The 16799-nt window shown below is 42.8% G+C and overlaps 1 protein-coding gene and 1 long non-coding RNA gene across 13 annotated transcripts in view; one reads left to right on the top strand and one right to left on the bottom strand.

The window, feature by feature from the left end:
- FRYL (FRY like transcription coactivator) overlaps positions 1-16799 on the bottom strand; it is a 415631-nt gene that overhangs the window by 36491 nt on the left and 362341 nt on the right. For all 12 annotated transcript variants that reach the window (XM_048848366.2, XM_048848367.2, XM_048848354.2 and 9 more), the window contains one exon: positions 100-353. In XM_048848366.2, coding sequence (XP_048704323.1) covers positions 100-353 — 254 coding nt within the window. The remainder of the gene's footprint in view (positions 1-99; positions 354-16799) is intronic.
- The window catches only part of LOC125635946 (uncharacterized), a 44611-nt gene that overhangs the window by 21736 nt on the left and 6076 nt on the right, over positions 1-16799 (top strand). The window contains exon 2 of the long non-coding RNA XR_007356423.2: positions 5711-5790. This is a non-coding gene — a long non-coding RNA (uncharacterized LOC125635946). The remainder of the gene's footprint in view (positions 1-5710; positions 5791-16799) is intronic.

Here is a 16799-nt window from a genome sequence, read left to right as displayed (position 1 = left end):
AATTCAACCAGAAAAAGGGTTGCTTTACTTGACTAATGTGAAAGCTAGAATATACAAGCGGTACATTATTTCTGAAGTTAAAATAAAGTGTACTCTTACCTAGATAACCCAGAGAAGTCAGCTTCTTCTTCTTCACATCTCTCATCTAGCTCTTTCAAAGCAAGGGTGACATCCTCTTCACATATAGATTCAGAATAGCTCTCAGGAGCTGGCAGTTCTGGCATTTCAGGAATTTCTTCCAACTCTAGAGGTTCCTGACAGATTAGAGATTCTTGTTGTTCTTGTAATACATATGATCCAGTGTCTTCACTAGCAATGCTAACCTGTTCATCCTTGACAGCTGAACTGCCATCCTGCAAAGCAAGTATATTTTTCATTGCTCTTACAGAAGGGACAGATATATATCAACTTCTTTTAAGCTACAGGAATCAATGCTTAAAACCAAAAGTATGTTTACATCACCCAGTTTTATTTTAAGTATTCAGATATCTGGATTCTTCATATACAGAATTATACACCTTTAGTTATGCTTCAGTCATAAAGAATCTTTCTTTTTAATGTTTTCCAACTTCTGGTTAGAATACTCCTCAATTTTTCTTTCTAAAATGCGATTTGTCATGTATAGCAAATGTAATTTTCCCATTAATGTCAACTAATGATGTTATAAGAAAGCCCTCTCATGAAAATGTGTGCAAATACTTTAAATATTTTTCTAGACAAAACTAATATGATCAAAACCTTCAAAGCTTAACTTTTGAGTGAACAGATCAAAAATTATTAGCTCATGATTGCCTATAGCATCAAACTCCTACTTCCGGAATGACTATGAAAAAACTTTTCCCTTTCCATTCTCCTTCTTCACACAGTTTCCCATCACAAACAACTGGCAGAATGGAAGTAATCACCCTGGGAAACAGATTTTGCATAATTTGTCTTAATAAACTGGAGTTATTGTTAGAACTCTCATTTTTAACTCTGACCAATTAAAACTATATACTACGTCATAGACTATCATGAGTAAATCGTTCTGATATATAATGTTAGACTGTCCTGTACATTTTTCCATTGTAAAACGCTACAACATTAACATCACTATACTAAACAGATGATGGGTTCTGGACTTATCTAATTTATGAATGAACCCAAACACCTGAAATATTTATTAGATTTTATTTCCACAATAAAAATCAACTTCCTTATAATTGTTGTTCTCAGAAAGCAATTTCCTATATAGATTAGCACTCTTATGGTGATGTTATGTCTCCTACACTGGGACACATAGGATTGCTCTCAAACTATTTCAGAGAATTTCTACCGTGTGTGCGTGTCTTTCTTTTCAATATAAACTAACTGAACGCATATTAAAGACTGGACAATCCCTGAATAGCAGTACATCATTTACTCTCCCATTGGTCCTGAAGCTATTAGACCTTGACAGTGATACGACAGGCTGTGAGTACCCAGTTCCTTATAACAACTGGCTAATGACATCACTCCTGAAGTACCTCTTTTAGATATTAAATCTCGGGTTCTGTCACATAAAATAGCCATTTTGTCCCACAGAACAGTTAATGCGCATGGGCATGCCAGACATTTTTAAAATAGCTGTAGAAAAAACAATTTAGGTCTAAATAGTGGCCCATTTCTAGTACAGATTTTTTCAAATCAAGGTCAATGGATGAGTCCAGATCTACAACGAACATAACGGAGAGAGATCATTAATAAGATAAAGTATTCTCTAGATATTCTTCCAGATAAAAAAGGAACAGTCAAATGTGTGCAATTGTTCTTCTGAATATTGTTGTCTGTGTTAATATGTGCTAAATGTGTCTTCTTGTTGAAATTTTCTAGACTCCTTAATAGAGAAGTGCTTTCAGTTAAACTGTATGTAGTAGAAAAGCATAAGGAATACCTGGGAAATGGCATAATTTTTCAGAAATCTTAATGAATCTGCAATGCCAGTAGTGATGCAGACTGATGTTGTATCCTTCCTTAAGAACGTGCTTGATTGTTGGGTATTCATTTTCGTAAGGAAGGCATGTCTACACTGCAGTTGGGAGGTGTGACTGCAGCATACATAGACATACCAGAACTACCGTTAACCTAGCTAGATCAAAGCTAGCTCAGGTATGTCTATTGCAGTGTAGACATACTCTGATGCAAAGGAAAACTTAGCATATTATTTCTACGCTCTATCTGCTTTTAGGAAGAAGGGATTGACAGCTGGAGGCTTTGACACAGAATACTACACAGAGTCCCTTTTGAAACTTGCAATTTATAATTTGGGGTGGGTATTTCTGGAAACTGCTGGAATCTTTTACTTTCACTTCAGCATCCACATAAGAGAACAAAGAATGTTTAACCAGGTACAATAAACTTTTTTCTTTAGAGTACAAATATTTTCTACAAGAATTTATTATTCCCTTAATTCCATATGTATGGTTTTGCTCATATTTTATATTAATATAATCTATAAGCAAACACAGTTTGCAGATAACTGTCAAGATAAGTAAAGAAAACATCTTCATTAACAATGCAGTCACTTTTCCATAATGCCTCATCTTTAGAGCACAGATTTAGAGACTAGGTTGTGCTGCAATGTTATAAAACTAGGATCCTGTGACAGAATGGGAGTAGTTTAAGGCCAACTCACCACTCTATAAGCTTCCCAAAGGGGCCAAATTTGGGAGATAATTAAGGACTGGGTCATTAACCAGTTAACAAGGTGATTCAGCTTGTCAGCTGGGGACAGTTAAAAGGGAGACAGGAAAGGAGGAGGCAGCGGCTGGAAGGAAGAGCAGACACCCAGGGTCTCAGAGAGATGAGATCTCTCTCCCCATCGCACCCTGTGCCTATGGATTAGGTAGAGCTTGGGGGAAGTCTTATGCTATGGGGACACAAACCCGTATAAGACACTGTAAATAAAGCATGCTGTGTTGAACCTACAGGGGACTATGTGAGGACTGTTTGCAAAGCAAAATGCATGGGGAAGGGGAGCCCAGTTCCTTATACAAAGTAGTCTCATCTTCAAAGGGTTTTCAGGATGGTGGCCCTGAACTGTAAGCAAATTCAGAATATGGAAATTAGGAAGCATAAAGTTAACCTTCTACATTTAAAGACAATTAATAATCAGATACTCGAATCTTAGAGAAAAAAAATGTTTGTATGACTGAACTGAGCTACAGGAGAAGAGTTGGAACAGTCTTTTAACAGATTATATTAATATTCCATTTTTTACCACCTAGTGCCCCAATCCCACAACTGGATCTGTGCAGGTGGACCCTTGCATCCATGTAGAGCAGGGGTCTTAAACACACGGCCCACGGAGTTATTTCCTGTGGCCCGCCATAGGCACCGACTCCGTGGGTGCTCTGGGGCTCGAGCACCCACTGGCAGCCAAATTCCTCCCCTGCAAGCATGCCGCATCCCTGCTCCTATGCCCACCTCCCAGTGCTTCCTGCTGCCAAACAGTTGTTTGGCGGCACTTAGGACTTTCCAGGAGGGATGGGGGAGCAGCAGGGATGCAGCGTGCTCAGGAGAGGAGGAGGAGGAGGAGAAGAGGCAGGGATTTGGCGAAGGGGTTGGAATAGAGACAGGGAGGAGGCGGGGACTTTGGGGAAGGGGTTGGAATGGGGGCAGGGAAGGGGAAGAGTGGTAAAATATGAATTAACGGATCCTTGCAGCACAACTACATTTAGCGTTTCTTCAGCAGTAATTTAACAGGGGATGTAAAGAATATAATTTGCACTGATGTCTTTGAACTACTCATTGGGGGAGCAGATTCTTGGGGCAGCGGTATGAAGGAGGTAAATGGATTCATTCTTGGGAATGATGTTAGTTACTTTAAATCTGTCTGTTCTGTGGAACAGGACAGGAGCTTTCTTCTTTATGTATGACTCAACTCTTTTCTTCCCCCATATCAGTGAGTTTCCCTCATTCTGTCTCTTCCCATTCTCCCAGTCACTTTCACTCTGCATTTTGATTACTCTTCCAGTCACTTACTTTTCAAATCCCATGGTCTGATTCTCAGGGCCATTTCCAACAAGGCCTCAAGTGAGAAAGAGATGCAATTTTAGACCTTAGGGCTAAACATGAACACTGCATACAGCTGGGCACATCATCGGCTGGTATAAATTGCCAGAGTTCAGTGGAAGTCAGTGGAGCTATGGCAATTTACACCAGCTGAGGATCTGCCCCAGCATTTCTATTCTATAGGGCTATTATAACATATCTAAGGTTTCAGTGATGTGGCTCTCGGGCCAATGTACTAGGCCTCATGTGGCCCTCATGGTGATTTGAGTATGAGATCCCTGATGTACAGCTTCACTGATTTTATTAGAGTTCTGTGCAGGTGCAAGGATCCATCTGAGCAGTCAGTTTCAGAATTTGAGCCTATGTCCTTAAATGGACATTGTAAACTCATGTAGGTTTAAAGAACAAATTCAAAATGGCAGATCAGAATTTCTCACCCTTGCAAAACGTAGCATTTTATTTTATATAAATGAGACAAAATTAAACATTTTAATAATCCAAAGAGAAAGACACTTTGGATTCTAATTATTATGGTTGTGACTACTAACTTTTAAAATCCAAAAATCTGTCCCTGGAATAAAACAAACAAGAACTTGCAGCACAAGAAGATCAGCAAAACAGAACCTTTGCTAAAGGAAAAATGCTGTATTAAAGAGAAGTTACTTACCTTGCACAGTAACTGGACTTCTTCCAGATGTGTGATCCCTATGTGTATTCTACTGTGGGCACACATGTGCTCCATGTGCCTGAGACTGGAAGATTTTTGGTAACAGTGTCTGTTGGTCAACACATGTGCCCTTCCTCTCCTCACTCTCCAAACAGAGTACAAGAGGTGATGTGGACCAACCATTTCTCCAGTTCCTTCTCTACTGCAAATTGTAAGAGAAAGATCTGAAGCAGAGGGGAAGTAATGGGGGTACTAAAATACAACAGGGACCACTCATCTTGAAGAATGCCAGTTACTATACAAGGTAAGTAACTTCTTTCTTTGAGTTCTGATCCCAATGTATTTTCCACACGGGTGACTGACAAGCAGTAGTCATTGAAGAGGGTGGCAAGGACCTCTGCTATATCAATGACAGGTGTACTGCTGTACTGATAGATGCATCAGCTGCTGAAGCCTGCACTAGGACATAGAGTCTCATGAAGGTACAGATCAAACCCCACACATAGTTGCATTACAAATTTTGATGACAGGAATGCCACAAAGAGGGTAAGTCTACACTGCAATTAAAAACCCATAGCTGGCCCATGCCAGCTGACTTGGGCTCACCAGGCTTGTGGCTCTTTTTACTGCAGTGTAGACTTCTGAGCTCTGGCTGGAGCCCAAGTTCTAGGACCCTGGGAGGTGGGAGGATCCCAGAGCTCAGGATACAACCTGAGCCCAGAAGTCTACACTCCAATTAAACAGCCCCTTAGCCTGAGCCTGTGTCCACTGGCACAGGCCATCAGTGGGTTTTTAATTACAGTGAAGACATACCCAAAGAGGCTACAGAAGTGGCCTGAGCTCCAGTGGAGCGAGTGCTCACTCCCTGTAAGAGAAGAGCAACCCATAACACAGGACAATGCATGCCAAAATCGACGTGGAAAGTCTTTGGGAAGAGGTTGCTTCCCCTCTCTGTTCTGTGAATGATATACATAATCTAGGCAGTTTCCAAAAGGATTTTGTTCTTTGCAGGGAGAACACCATGGCCCAACAGATGTCCAATGAATGAAGTCTACTGTCTTCACTGGCGGCATGTGGCTTTGGGGAAAAAGGTAGGCGGAGTGTCTGATGAAAACCCAAGACCACCTTGGTGGTAAATTAAGGATGTAGTCTGAGAGAAATGTTATCCTTATGGATTGTATACGGTGGGTCTACCATAAGGGCCCTCAGTTCACCTACTCTTTTGGCTGAGGTGACGGCTGCCTAAAAGGCCACCTTCATATCAAGTAGACTAAAGAGCATGAAGCCATGAGTTTGAATGGCGCACTTGTTAACAACGAGAGGACCAAACTGAGATCCCATGTTGGGATAGGTTTGATCATGGGAGGAAAGGTTCTGACCAGATCCTTCAGAAAATATACTGTCACAGGATGGGTGAAGATTGAATGGTTATCAATCAGAGGATGACAGGGCTGATAGCTGTAAGTGGACACTTAGGGAACTAAGGGAAAGACTTGTTGTCTTTAAGGATAGGAGATATTTAAATATAGGAGGGACATTGGATTCCTCTGGAGTTATCTGGTGACACTGTAACCAGATCGAGAACTTTTTCCGCTTAGCTACATAGCATTTCCTCATGGAGTCTTTCCTAATATTGTTAAAGATGGTCTGGCCTGTCTGTGAACATGACCTCTTTAAGTTCGACACCCTTCCAAATATTAGACTGTCAGGTGGAGGGAGCTGGACTGGGATGTCTGACCCTGCCCTTGTCTTGGGTCAAAAGGTCTGGGAAGATCTAGATGCTGATATATGGGCGTACTGACATCTGAGGAAGTCTGTCATCTGAAGAATTGTCTTGGCCATCTGGGAGCACGCAGAATGATCATTGCCCCATTTTGTGCAATCTTCCTGAGAATCTGAAGTAAGAGGAGGATGGGTGGGAAGGAGTACCTTAGTTGTCCTGACCAAGTAACTAGAAATGCATCACTGCTGGAGTCCTGACTTACGGCTACTCTGGAGCAGTAAACTGTGCATTCATTGTCTGTTCTGCTGTGACACAAACAGTTCCAATAGAGACCCCCTATTGATGGAATATATTCTGTATCATGGAATCATGCAATTCCCATTTGTGGTCTGGTGACAAATATCTGCCACAGCGTTGTGTATCCAAGGGAGATGTACTGCTGACAGGGTTATCTGGTGTCGAATACACCAGTTCCACAGATTGACTGTCTCCATGTAGAGGGAGATGGATCTCACTTTCTCGTTTGTTGACGTCGAAATCTGTTGTTATGTTATCTGACATCACTTGACTATGCATTGACTGAATGAGTGGGAGAAACTGCTTGCAGGTTTCTTGGACTGCCGGCAGTTTTAATATGTCTATGGGAGCAGCAAAGTATCCACTGATTGTTCTGCTCATGGGGACAAATGATACTGCTAGATTCTTGCTAGGATGCATCAAGGAAGACTATGCCAAGCTGGGGAAGATGCTTAAAGGAATGGAGGCTCAAGTGATCTTCAGTGGGATTCTACCTGTTCCTAGAGAAGGAGAGTGAAGGAAAGACAAGATCATGATGCTCAACAGATGGCACAGGCATTGGAGGGCTTTGGGATGTTGGACCACTGGGAGGCATTCACGGACAGAGGACTGTTCTCATGAGATGGACTCCACCTAAGTAGGGAGGGAAATAAGACTTATGGGATGAAGACTGGCAAAACTGGTTAAAAAAAACTTTACATTACTAATTCAGGGAAGTCGGTTGGGGGAATGCTCATGTAATTTCTACACCTGATACTAATTCTGAGTGGGAGGAGATTCAAGTAAAAAGAGGATACAGCAATGAAGAAAGGAACAACAGAAGGCAGGAGAATGGACAAGAGGAAATAAAGTACCAACAGCAGTAACAGACCAGTTAGACATATACACAGTGAAGTAACTGTACTTAATCAAGTGAAGAATCTGGGTGCAGTCAATCAGAAACAAATTAGATGTCTGTACACCAGTGCAAGGAGCCTGGATAACAAAACGGAGGAACTAGAACTATTGGTTCAGGAAGTGGAACTAGATATTACAGGGTGTGACAGGGTCAGACCAGATGGCTACAGGAGAGTGCTGAAAGGCAGGTATATTAGCCCCAGGATAAGTAGGTCCTTTTTCCCTTGGTAACTGAACAGAGGTTACTCTAGGTAAATTAGAACACCTGGGGCCAATCAAGGGCCTGCCAGTACCTGTTAAAAGCCTCCCCTCCAGCCAGATAGGCACACGATAGGAGTTGTAGGAGGAAAGCGCGCTACTGGGGAGCTGGGCGATGCAGATGCTGACAAGCTCCAGGAGGAAAAACTGCACACGTACAGAGGTGAAGGGCAGGGAAAACCCTATCTAACAGGGTGAACAGTCCTTCTGGGCCCTGGAGGTCCGAGGGAAGAGATCTTGCTAGAGAGGAGAGACTGAACTGGGTGCCTGGTTTGTTGCCACCACGCCTGGAGAGACTACCACAGACTAAGAGGCTCCCTTCCCCCTCCCTGTCCCCCATCAGGGAGGCCGGGAGGAACCCAGCTCAGGCAAGGTATGGACAGCAAGCCCAGGGGCATGGGGAAATTCTGAGGTAGAGAGGAATACCCCAGCCCACCACTAAGTGGAAGCACGGAACCCACTGTGGCAGAGAAGGAGCTCTGTCACAACGGATAATGAAAACATGATGGAATAGTACTCATAATTGGAACACCAGTATTGAATTCTCTGTGCTGTTCAGGAAAGACAGAAATAAAAATAAAGGTGGTCAAGTAGCATTGTATATTAATGATGAGGTAGACTGTAAAGAAATTAGAAGTGATGGATTGGTAAAACAGAATCTGTTGGGGTCAAAATTAAGGCTGTCGATTAATTTCAGCTAACTCACGCCATTAACTCAAAAAAGTTATTCGCGATTAAAAAAATTAATCCTACTTCTTGTTCAGCTTCTTGTTCTACTTCTTGTTCAGCCAATCGCTCAGACAAACAAATTTGTTTACATTTACAGGAGATAATGCTGCCCTCTTCTTATTTACAATGTCACCAGAAAGTGAGAACAGGCATTTGCATGGCACTTTTGTAGCCGGCATTGCAAGTTATTTACGTGCCAGATATGCTAAACATTCGTATGCTCCTTCATGCTTCGGCCACCATTCCAGAGGACATGCTTCCATGCTGATGATGCTAGTTAAAAAAATAATGCATTAATTAAATTTGTGACTGAACTCCTTGGAGGAGAATTGTATGTCCCATGCTCTGTTTTACCTGCATTCTGCCATGTATTTCACGTTATAGCAGTCTCGGATGATGACCCAGTTCATTTAAAGAACACTTTTACTGCAGATTTCACAAAACGCAAAGAACGTACCAATGTGAGATTTCTAAAGCACTCGACTCAAGGTTTAAGACTCTGAAGTGTCTTCCAAAATCTGAGAGGGACGAGGTGTTTTGTTTCAGAAGTCTTAAAAGAGCAACACTTTGATATGGAAACAGAACCCGAACAACCAAAAACGAAAATCAATCTTCTGCTGATGGCATCTGACTCAGATAATGAAAATGAACATGTGTCGGACCGCACTGGTTTGGACTGTTATTGAGCAGAACCCGTCATCAGCATGATGCTTGGAATTATGGTTGAAGCATGAAGGGACGTATGAATCTTTAGCACATCTGGCACATAAATATCTTGCGACGCCTCTGCCATGTGAATGTCTGTTCTCACTTTCAGGTGACATTATAAACATGAAGTGGCCAGCATTATCTCCTGCAAATGTAAAGAAACCTGTTTGTCTGAGCAATTGGCTAAACGAGAAGTAGGACTGAGTGGACTTGCAGGCTCTAAAGTTTTACATTCTTATTTTTTAAAAGCAGGTTTTTTTGTACATAATTCTACATTTGTAAGTTCAACTTTCATGATAAAGAGATTGCACTACAGTACTTGTATTAGGTGAACTGAAAAATACTATCTATTTTTTTTACAGTTCAATTACTTGTAATTTAAAAATAAATATAAAGTGAGCATTGTACACTTTGTATTCTGTGTTGTAATTGAAATCAATATACTTGAAAATGTAGAAAACATGAAAAAATATTTAAATAAACGGTATTCTATTAAAGTTTAACAGAGGATTAATTGCAATTAATTTTTTTAATCGCTTTACACCCCTAGTCAAAATCACTTTGAAGAAGAAAAGTAACAGAGGCTCAACTGCGATACTGCATCTGGTTTGCCCAGACCCCCATGATCTCATTTGGATATAGATAGTGACCTCTTTAATATTTTTTATGAAAATAAATACTACTGGGTATTGTGTGATTATGGGAGACTAATTTCCCAGCTACAGATTGGAGGGCAGGTGCTACTAATAATGGTAGCGCCCACATATCTTTGGATGCAGTAGCCAACAAATTTCTTCACCAAACAGTCACCGAACCAAGAAGAGGTGATGCCCTTTTAGATTTAGTATTGGTAAGTAGCAAGGACCTCATAGAAGAACTGGTTGTAGAGGACAACCTTGATTCAAGTAATCATGAGTTAATTCAGTTTAAATTGGAAGGATAAACAAAAACAGGCCTGCAGCTAGGGTCCTTGATTTCAAAAGGGCAAAAACTTTTAAAAAAATGTAAGGAATTAGTTAGGGAAGTGGACTGGACTGAAGAAGAACTCAAGGATCTGAATGTGAGTCTTGAAAGTAAAAGTCAAAGTTGCAGAAACTATCTGAAGCCTACGTTCCAAGCAAGGGGAAAAAAATCATAGGGAAGGGTTGCAGACCAAAGTGGATGGAGAAGCATCTCAAAACAGGTTATTAAGAGAAAGCCTATTAGGAATGGAACAAGGGATGGATCAGCAAGGAAAACTACCTCTTTGAGGTCAAAAAGTGTAGAGAAAAAGTGAGAACTGCGAAAAGCCAGGCAGAGTTAGACCTTGCAAAGGAAAGTAAAACCTATTCTAAAAGATTCTTTAGCCATATAAATAAAAAGAAAACCAGGAAAGAAGAAGAGAGACCACTAAACACTGAAGAGGGGTGCAGATTAAAGACAGTCTAGGTATGGCCAAACACCTAAATGTATACATTGCCATAAATGAATACAGGCCCATTAGTTTGACCTCAGTTATATGCAAGGTTTTAGAACAAATTTTGAAAGACAGTAGTTAAGGACATAGAGGTAAATGGTAATTGGGATAAAATGCAACATGGTTTTACAAAAAGTAGATCATGCCAGACCAACTTGATCTCTTTCTTTGACAAGATAACCGATTTTCTAGATAAACGAAATGTAGATCTAATCTACCTGGATTTCAGCATTTCACCTGGATTAAAGCATTTGATAAAGATCCACATGGGAAATTATTAAATTGATGAAGATGGATGACAAAATCATTAAAGGGGAGACAAACAGGTTATGCAGAAAGGTGAACTGCCAGGTGGAGGGAGGTTACTAGTGGAATTCCTCAAGAACTGGTGTTGGGCCCAATTTTATTTAACATTTTCATTCGTGCCCTGGGCATAAAAAATGGAAGTGTGCTAACAAACTTTGCGGATGACACAAAGTTGGGAGGCATTGCCAATATGTAGGAGGACTAGAATGTCATACGAGAAGATTTGGATGACCTGGAAAATCGGTGTAACAGAAATAGGATGAAATTTAATAGTGCAAAGTGCAAGGTCATGCCCTTAGAGACTTACAACAAGAATTTTTGCTATAAGCTGGGGACGTATCAGTTGGAAGTGACAGAGTACGAGAAAGACCTGGGTATACTGGTCAATCACAGGATGACTATGAAATGCCAATGTGATGCAGCCATGAAAAAGACTAATGCAATCCTAGGATGCATATCAGGTGAGGTATTGCCAGTAGAGATAGGAAAGTGTTATCATCATTATACAAGGCACTGGTGAGATTTCATTTGGAATACTGTGTACAATTCTCGTTCCCTATGTTTAAGAAAGATGAATTCAAACTGGAACAGGTGCAGAGAAGGGCTACTAGGATGATCAGAGGAACGGAGAACCTAACTTAGAAGAGGAGACTTAAGGATCTTGTCTTGCTTAGCCGAACAAAATGAAGGCTCAGGGGAGATATGATTGTTCTCTAGAAATACATCAGAGGGATGAACACTAAGGAGGGAGATGAGTTATCTAGGTTAAGGGCCAATCCTGGCACAAGAACAAATGGATATAAACTGGCCATAAGTAAGTTTAGGCATGACATTAAATTAACCATCAGAGGAGTGAAGTTCTGGAACAGCTTTCCATGGGGAGTAGTGGGGCAAAAATACCTACCGTATATACTCGATCATAAGCCAAATATTTTTGGTAAAAAAGTGATGCATCAGAGAGCGGGGGTCGGCTTATAAACGGGTCTACACCAAAATTTGATGATTTTAAACTCTATGAAATCATTGAATTGAATATCTAATGCATTATCATTTTGTTTATCTGGAGTGTCTGCAGGCATGGAGCCTCTCAATTCCCTGTGGCCGCAGTTCGCCGTTCTTAGCCAATGGGAGCTGCGGGAAGTGGTGCGCCACTTCCCGCAGCTCCCATTGGCTGGGAACGGCGAACTACGGCCAAAGGGAATTAAAGGTCTCCATGCCTATGAATGCTCCAGGTAAACAAAACATCCCGACTCGCCAGCAACCCCTGACGAGTCGGGAGCCAAAGTTTGCCAACCCCTGAAATATAAGGTCGGCTTATGAAAGGATCATACAGTTTTTACTATTTTTACCTATCCATCTTGGGGGGTCGACTTATAAATGAACAGGGTGATGTGACTGGAATAACGGAGACTTGGTGGGATAACTCGCGTAACTGGAGTACTGTCATGGATGGGTATAAACTGTTCAGGAAGGACAGAGAGGCCAGAAAAGGTGGGGGAGTTGCACTGTATGTAAGGGAGCAGTATGACTGCTCAGAGCTCAAGAATGAAACTGCAGAAAAACCTGAGAGTCTCTGGATTAAGTTTAGAAGCCTGAGTATCAAGGGTGATGTCGTGGTGGGAGTCTGCTATAGACCACCGGACCAGGGGGATGAGGTGGACGAGGCTTTCTTCCAGCAAGTCGCAGAAGCTACTAGATCGCACGCCCTGGTTCTCATGGGCGACTTCAACCATCCTGATATCTGCTGGGAGAGCAATACAGCGATGCACAGATAATCCAGGAAGTTTTTGGAAACTGTAGGGGACAATTTCCTGGTGCAAGTGCCGGAGGAATCAACTAGGGGTGGAGCTCTTCTTGACCTCCTGCTCACAAACCGGGAAGAATTAATAGGGGAAGCAAAAGTGGATGGGAACCTGGGAGGCAGTGACCATGAAATGGTCGAGTTCAGGATCCTGACACAAGGAAGAAAGGAAAGCAGCAGAATATGGACCCTGGACTTCAGAAAAGCAGACTTTGACTCCCTCAGGGAACTGATGGGCAAGATCCCCTGGGAGAATAACATGAGGGGGAAAGGAGTCCAGGAGAGCTGGCTGTATTTTAAAGAATCCTTATTGAAGTTACAGGGACAAACCATCCCGATGTGTAGAAAGAATAGTAAATAAGGCAGGCGACCAGCTTGGCTTAACAGTGAAATCCTTGCTGATCTTAAACACAAATAAGAGGCTTACAAGAAGTGGAAGATTGGACAAATGACCAGGGATGAGTATATAAATATTGCTTGGGCATGTAGGAATGGAATCAGGAAGGCTAAATCACACCTGGAGTTGCAGCTAGTGAGGGATGTTAAGAGTAACAAGAAGGGTTTCTTCAGGTATGTTGGCAATAAGAAGAAAGCCAAGGAAAGTGTGGGCCCCTTACTAAATGAGGGAGGCAACCTGGTGACAGAGGATGTGGAAAAAGCTAACATACTCAATGCTTTTTTTTTGCCTCTGTCTTCACGAACAAGGTCAGCTCCCAGACTACTGCACTGGGCAGCACAGCATGGGGAGGAGGTGGCCAGCCCCCTGTGAAGGAAGAAGTGGTTCAGGACTATTTAGAAAAACTGGATGTGCACAAGTCCATGGGGCCGGATGCGTTGCATCCGAGAGTGCTAAAGGAATTGGCAGATGTGATTGCAGAGCCATTGACCATTATCTTTGAAAATTCATGGCGATCAGGGGAAGTCCCGGAAGATTGGAAAAAGGCTAATGTAGTGCCCATCTTTAAAAAAGGGAAGAAGGATGATCCTGGGAACTACAGGCCAGTCAGCCTCACCTCAGTCCCTGGAAAAATCATGGAGCAGGTCCTCAAGGAATCAATTCTGAAGCACTTAGACGAGAGGAAAGTGATCAGGAACAGTCAGCATGGATTCACCAAGGGCAAGTCATGCCTGACTAATCTAATTGCCTTCTATGATGAGGTAACTGGTTCTGTGGATGAAGGGAAAGCAGTGGTCGTGTTATTCCTCAACTTTAGCAAAGCTTTTGACACGGTCTCCCACAGTATTCTTGTCAGCAAGTTAAAGAAGTATGGGCTGGATGGATGCACAACAAGGTGGGTAGAAAGTTGGCTAGATTGTCGGGCTCAACGGGTAGTGATCAATGGCTCCATGTCTAGTTGGCAGCCGGTATCTAGCGGAGTGCCTCAAGGGTCGGTCCTGGGGCCGGTTTTGTTCAATATCTTCATTAATGATCTGGAGGATGGTGTGGATTGCACCCTCAGCAAGTTTGCAGATGACACTAAACTGGGAGGAGTGGTAGATACGCTGGACGGTAGGGATAGGATACAGAGGGACCTAGACAAATTGGAGGATTGGGCCAAAAGAAATCTGATGAGGTTCAACAAGGACAAGTGCAGAGTCCTGCTCTTAGGATGGAAGAATCCAATGCACCGCTACAGACTAGGGACCGAATGGCTAGGCAGCAGTTCTGCAGAGAAGGACCTAGGGGTGACAGTGGACGAGAAGCTGGATGAGTCAGCAGTGTGCCCTTGTTGCCAAGAAGGCCAATGGCATTTTGGGATGTATAAGTAGGGGCATTGCCAGCAGATCGAGGGACGTGATCATTCCCCTCTAGTCGACATTGGTGAGGCCTCATCTGGAGTACTGTGTCCAGTTTTGGGCCCCACACTACAAGAAGGATGTGGATAAATTGGAGAGAGTCCAGCGAACGGCAACAAAAATGATTAGGGGACTGGAACACATGAGTTATGAGGAGAGGCTGAGGGAACTGGTATTGTTTAGTCTACGGAAGAGAAGAATGAGGGGGGATTTGATAGCTGCTTTTAACTACCTGAAAGGTGGATCCAAAGAGGATGGATCTAGACTATCCTCAGTGATAGCAGATGACAGGACAAGGAGTAATGGTCTCAAGTTGCAGTGGGGGAGGTTTAGGTTGGATATTAGGAAAAACTTTTTCAGTTGGAGAGTGGTGAAACACTGGAATGCGTTACCTAGGGAGGTGGTGGAATCTTCTTCCTTAGAAGTTTTTAAGGTCAGGCTTGACAAAGCCCTGGCTGGGATGATTTAGTTGGGATTGGTCCTGCTCTGGGCAGGGGGTTGGACTAGATGGCCTCCAGAGGTCCCTTCCAACTCTGTTATTCTATGAGGGTAATGAATGACTATATATGGTAATTTGTTTCAAGACTGAGTCTGATAAGTTTATGGAGGGGATGGTATGCTGACATTGTCACAATGGCCCATCCACTACTAGAAACAAATATTTCTAAGGGCTGGCGATGGGAAACTAGATGGAGAGGGCTCTGAGTTATTACCGAGAATTTTTTCCCAGGTGTCTAAGCTGTTGGACTGAGCCCACATGCTCAGGGTCTAAGGACTGCCATATTTGGGGTTGGGAAGGAATCTTCCTGGGTTTTTTTTGGCCTTCCCCTGCACCACAGGGCACAGGTCACTTGCTGGTTTGAACTACAGTAAATGGTGGATTCTCTGTAATTTGAAGTCTTTAAATCAAGATTTGAGGCAGAGGTTATGGGCCTATTACAGGAGTGGGTGGGTGAATGTTCTGTGGCCTGCAATGTGCAGGAGGTCAGATTAAATGATCATGATGGTCCCTTCTGGCCTTAACGTCTATGAGTCTTTGTGCATCCCGGACTCCTGGGGAGTCCACATGTCTTGCACTGTATGTTCATCCAGGCAGGCACCCCATCTTAACAAGGAGGCATCTGTGATAATTGGTGGAGGAGTAAAGGGGACTCCCCCACACACTTCATCCCTATCCTCCCACCAAGCTAGAGAAGCTAGCTGTGTGGGAGTGAGACAAGCTTATCCATACCTTGTTTGTCTGCCTGCTACGTATACTAATCGAATCCAAGCCTGTCAGGCAATGGAGACAAGTCTCATGAAGGGGATCACATATGTACAGGACACCATGTGATCTAAAAGGATGATACATGAATGAACTGATGTCTGCGGGATCAGCCAGAGCTGACTGACAAGTTCCTCTATGGACTGGAATCTGTCCTTTGGCAGGTACACTTTGGTCCTGACAGAGTCCAGAGTCACTCTGATAAATTCTATAGTTTGTGCTGGAACTAAAATGGAGACTTTTCTATGTTTACGCAGAGTCCCAGTGATAGAAGACTGAGCAGGAAAGTGGTTGCTGTCAATACCTCCTGCTGAGATTTCCCACATAAGTAGTGAGATGTCGAGGTAGGGAAAAACTGGTATCTGAAGTAGGCTGCCACTACTGGGTGTATTTTTGTGAATACCCTTGTGCTGTAGCAAGGCCAAATGGGAGCACCTTATATTGATAATGGTTCAGGCCCACCGCAAACCTTAGAAACCTTATGTGTGGGGTGGATGTCTATATGGAAGTAGGCATATTGAGAGCTGCAAACCAGCAGCCTTTATTTCACTGGGGACAGGTTGACCATCCTTAAATTTGATTTGTGGATGAAGACATTTAGTTTTGAGGGTTCCAAGATGGGTCTCAATCCTTCCTTTTTCTTGGGGATGAGGAAATACTTTGGAGTAAAACCCTTTCCATAGATGTGGGGTAGGTATGCATTCCATAGCCCCCTGTCAAAGGAGAGTGCCCACTTCTTGAATGAGTATCCTCTAATGACAGTGGTCCCTGAAGAGAGATGGATAAGCAGCTTTTGGAGCAGATAGGGGGAGAAATTCTATAGTATAGCTTGCATGGATGATGTTAAGCACCCATCTGTCTGTT

This window comes from Caretta caretta, chromosome 4 (genome assembly GCF_965140235.1).
Source record: "Caretta caretta isolate rCarCar2 chromosome 4, rCarCar1.hap1, whole genome shotgun sequence".
Classification (NCBI taxonomy): domain Eukaryota; kingdom Metazoa; phylum Chordata; order Testudines; family Cheloniidae; genus Caretta; species Caretta caretta.
Note: the sequence above shows the minus strand (reverse complement) of the source record. Positions and strands in the feature narration are given on the sequence as shown.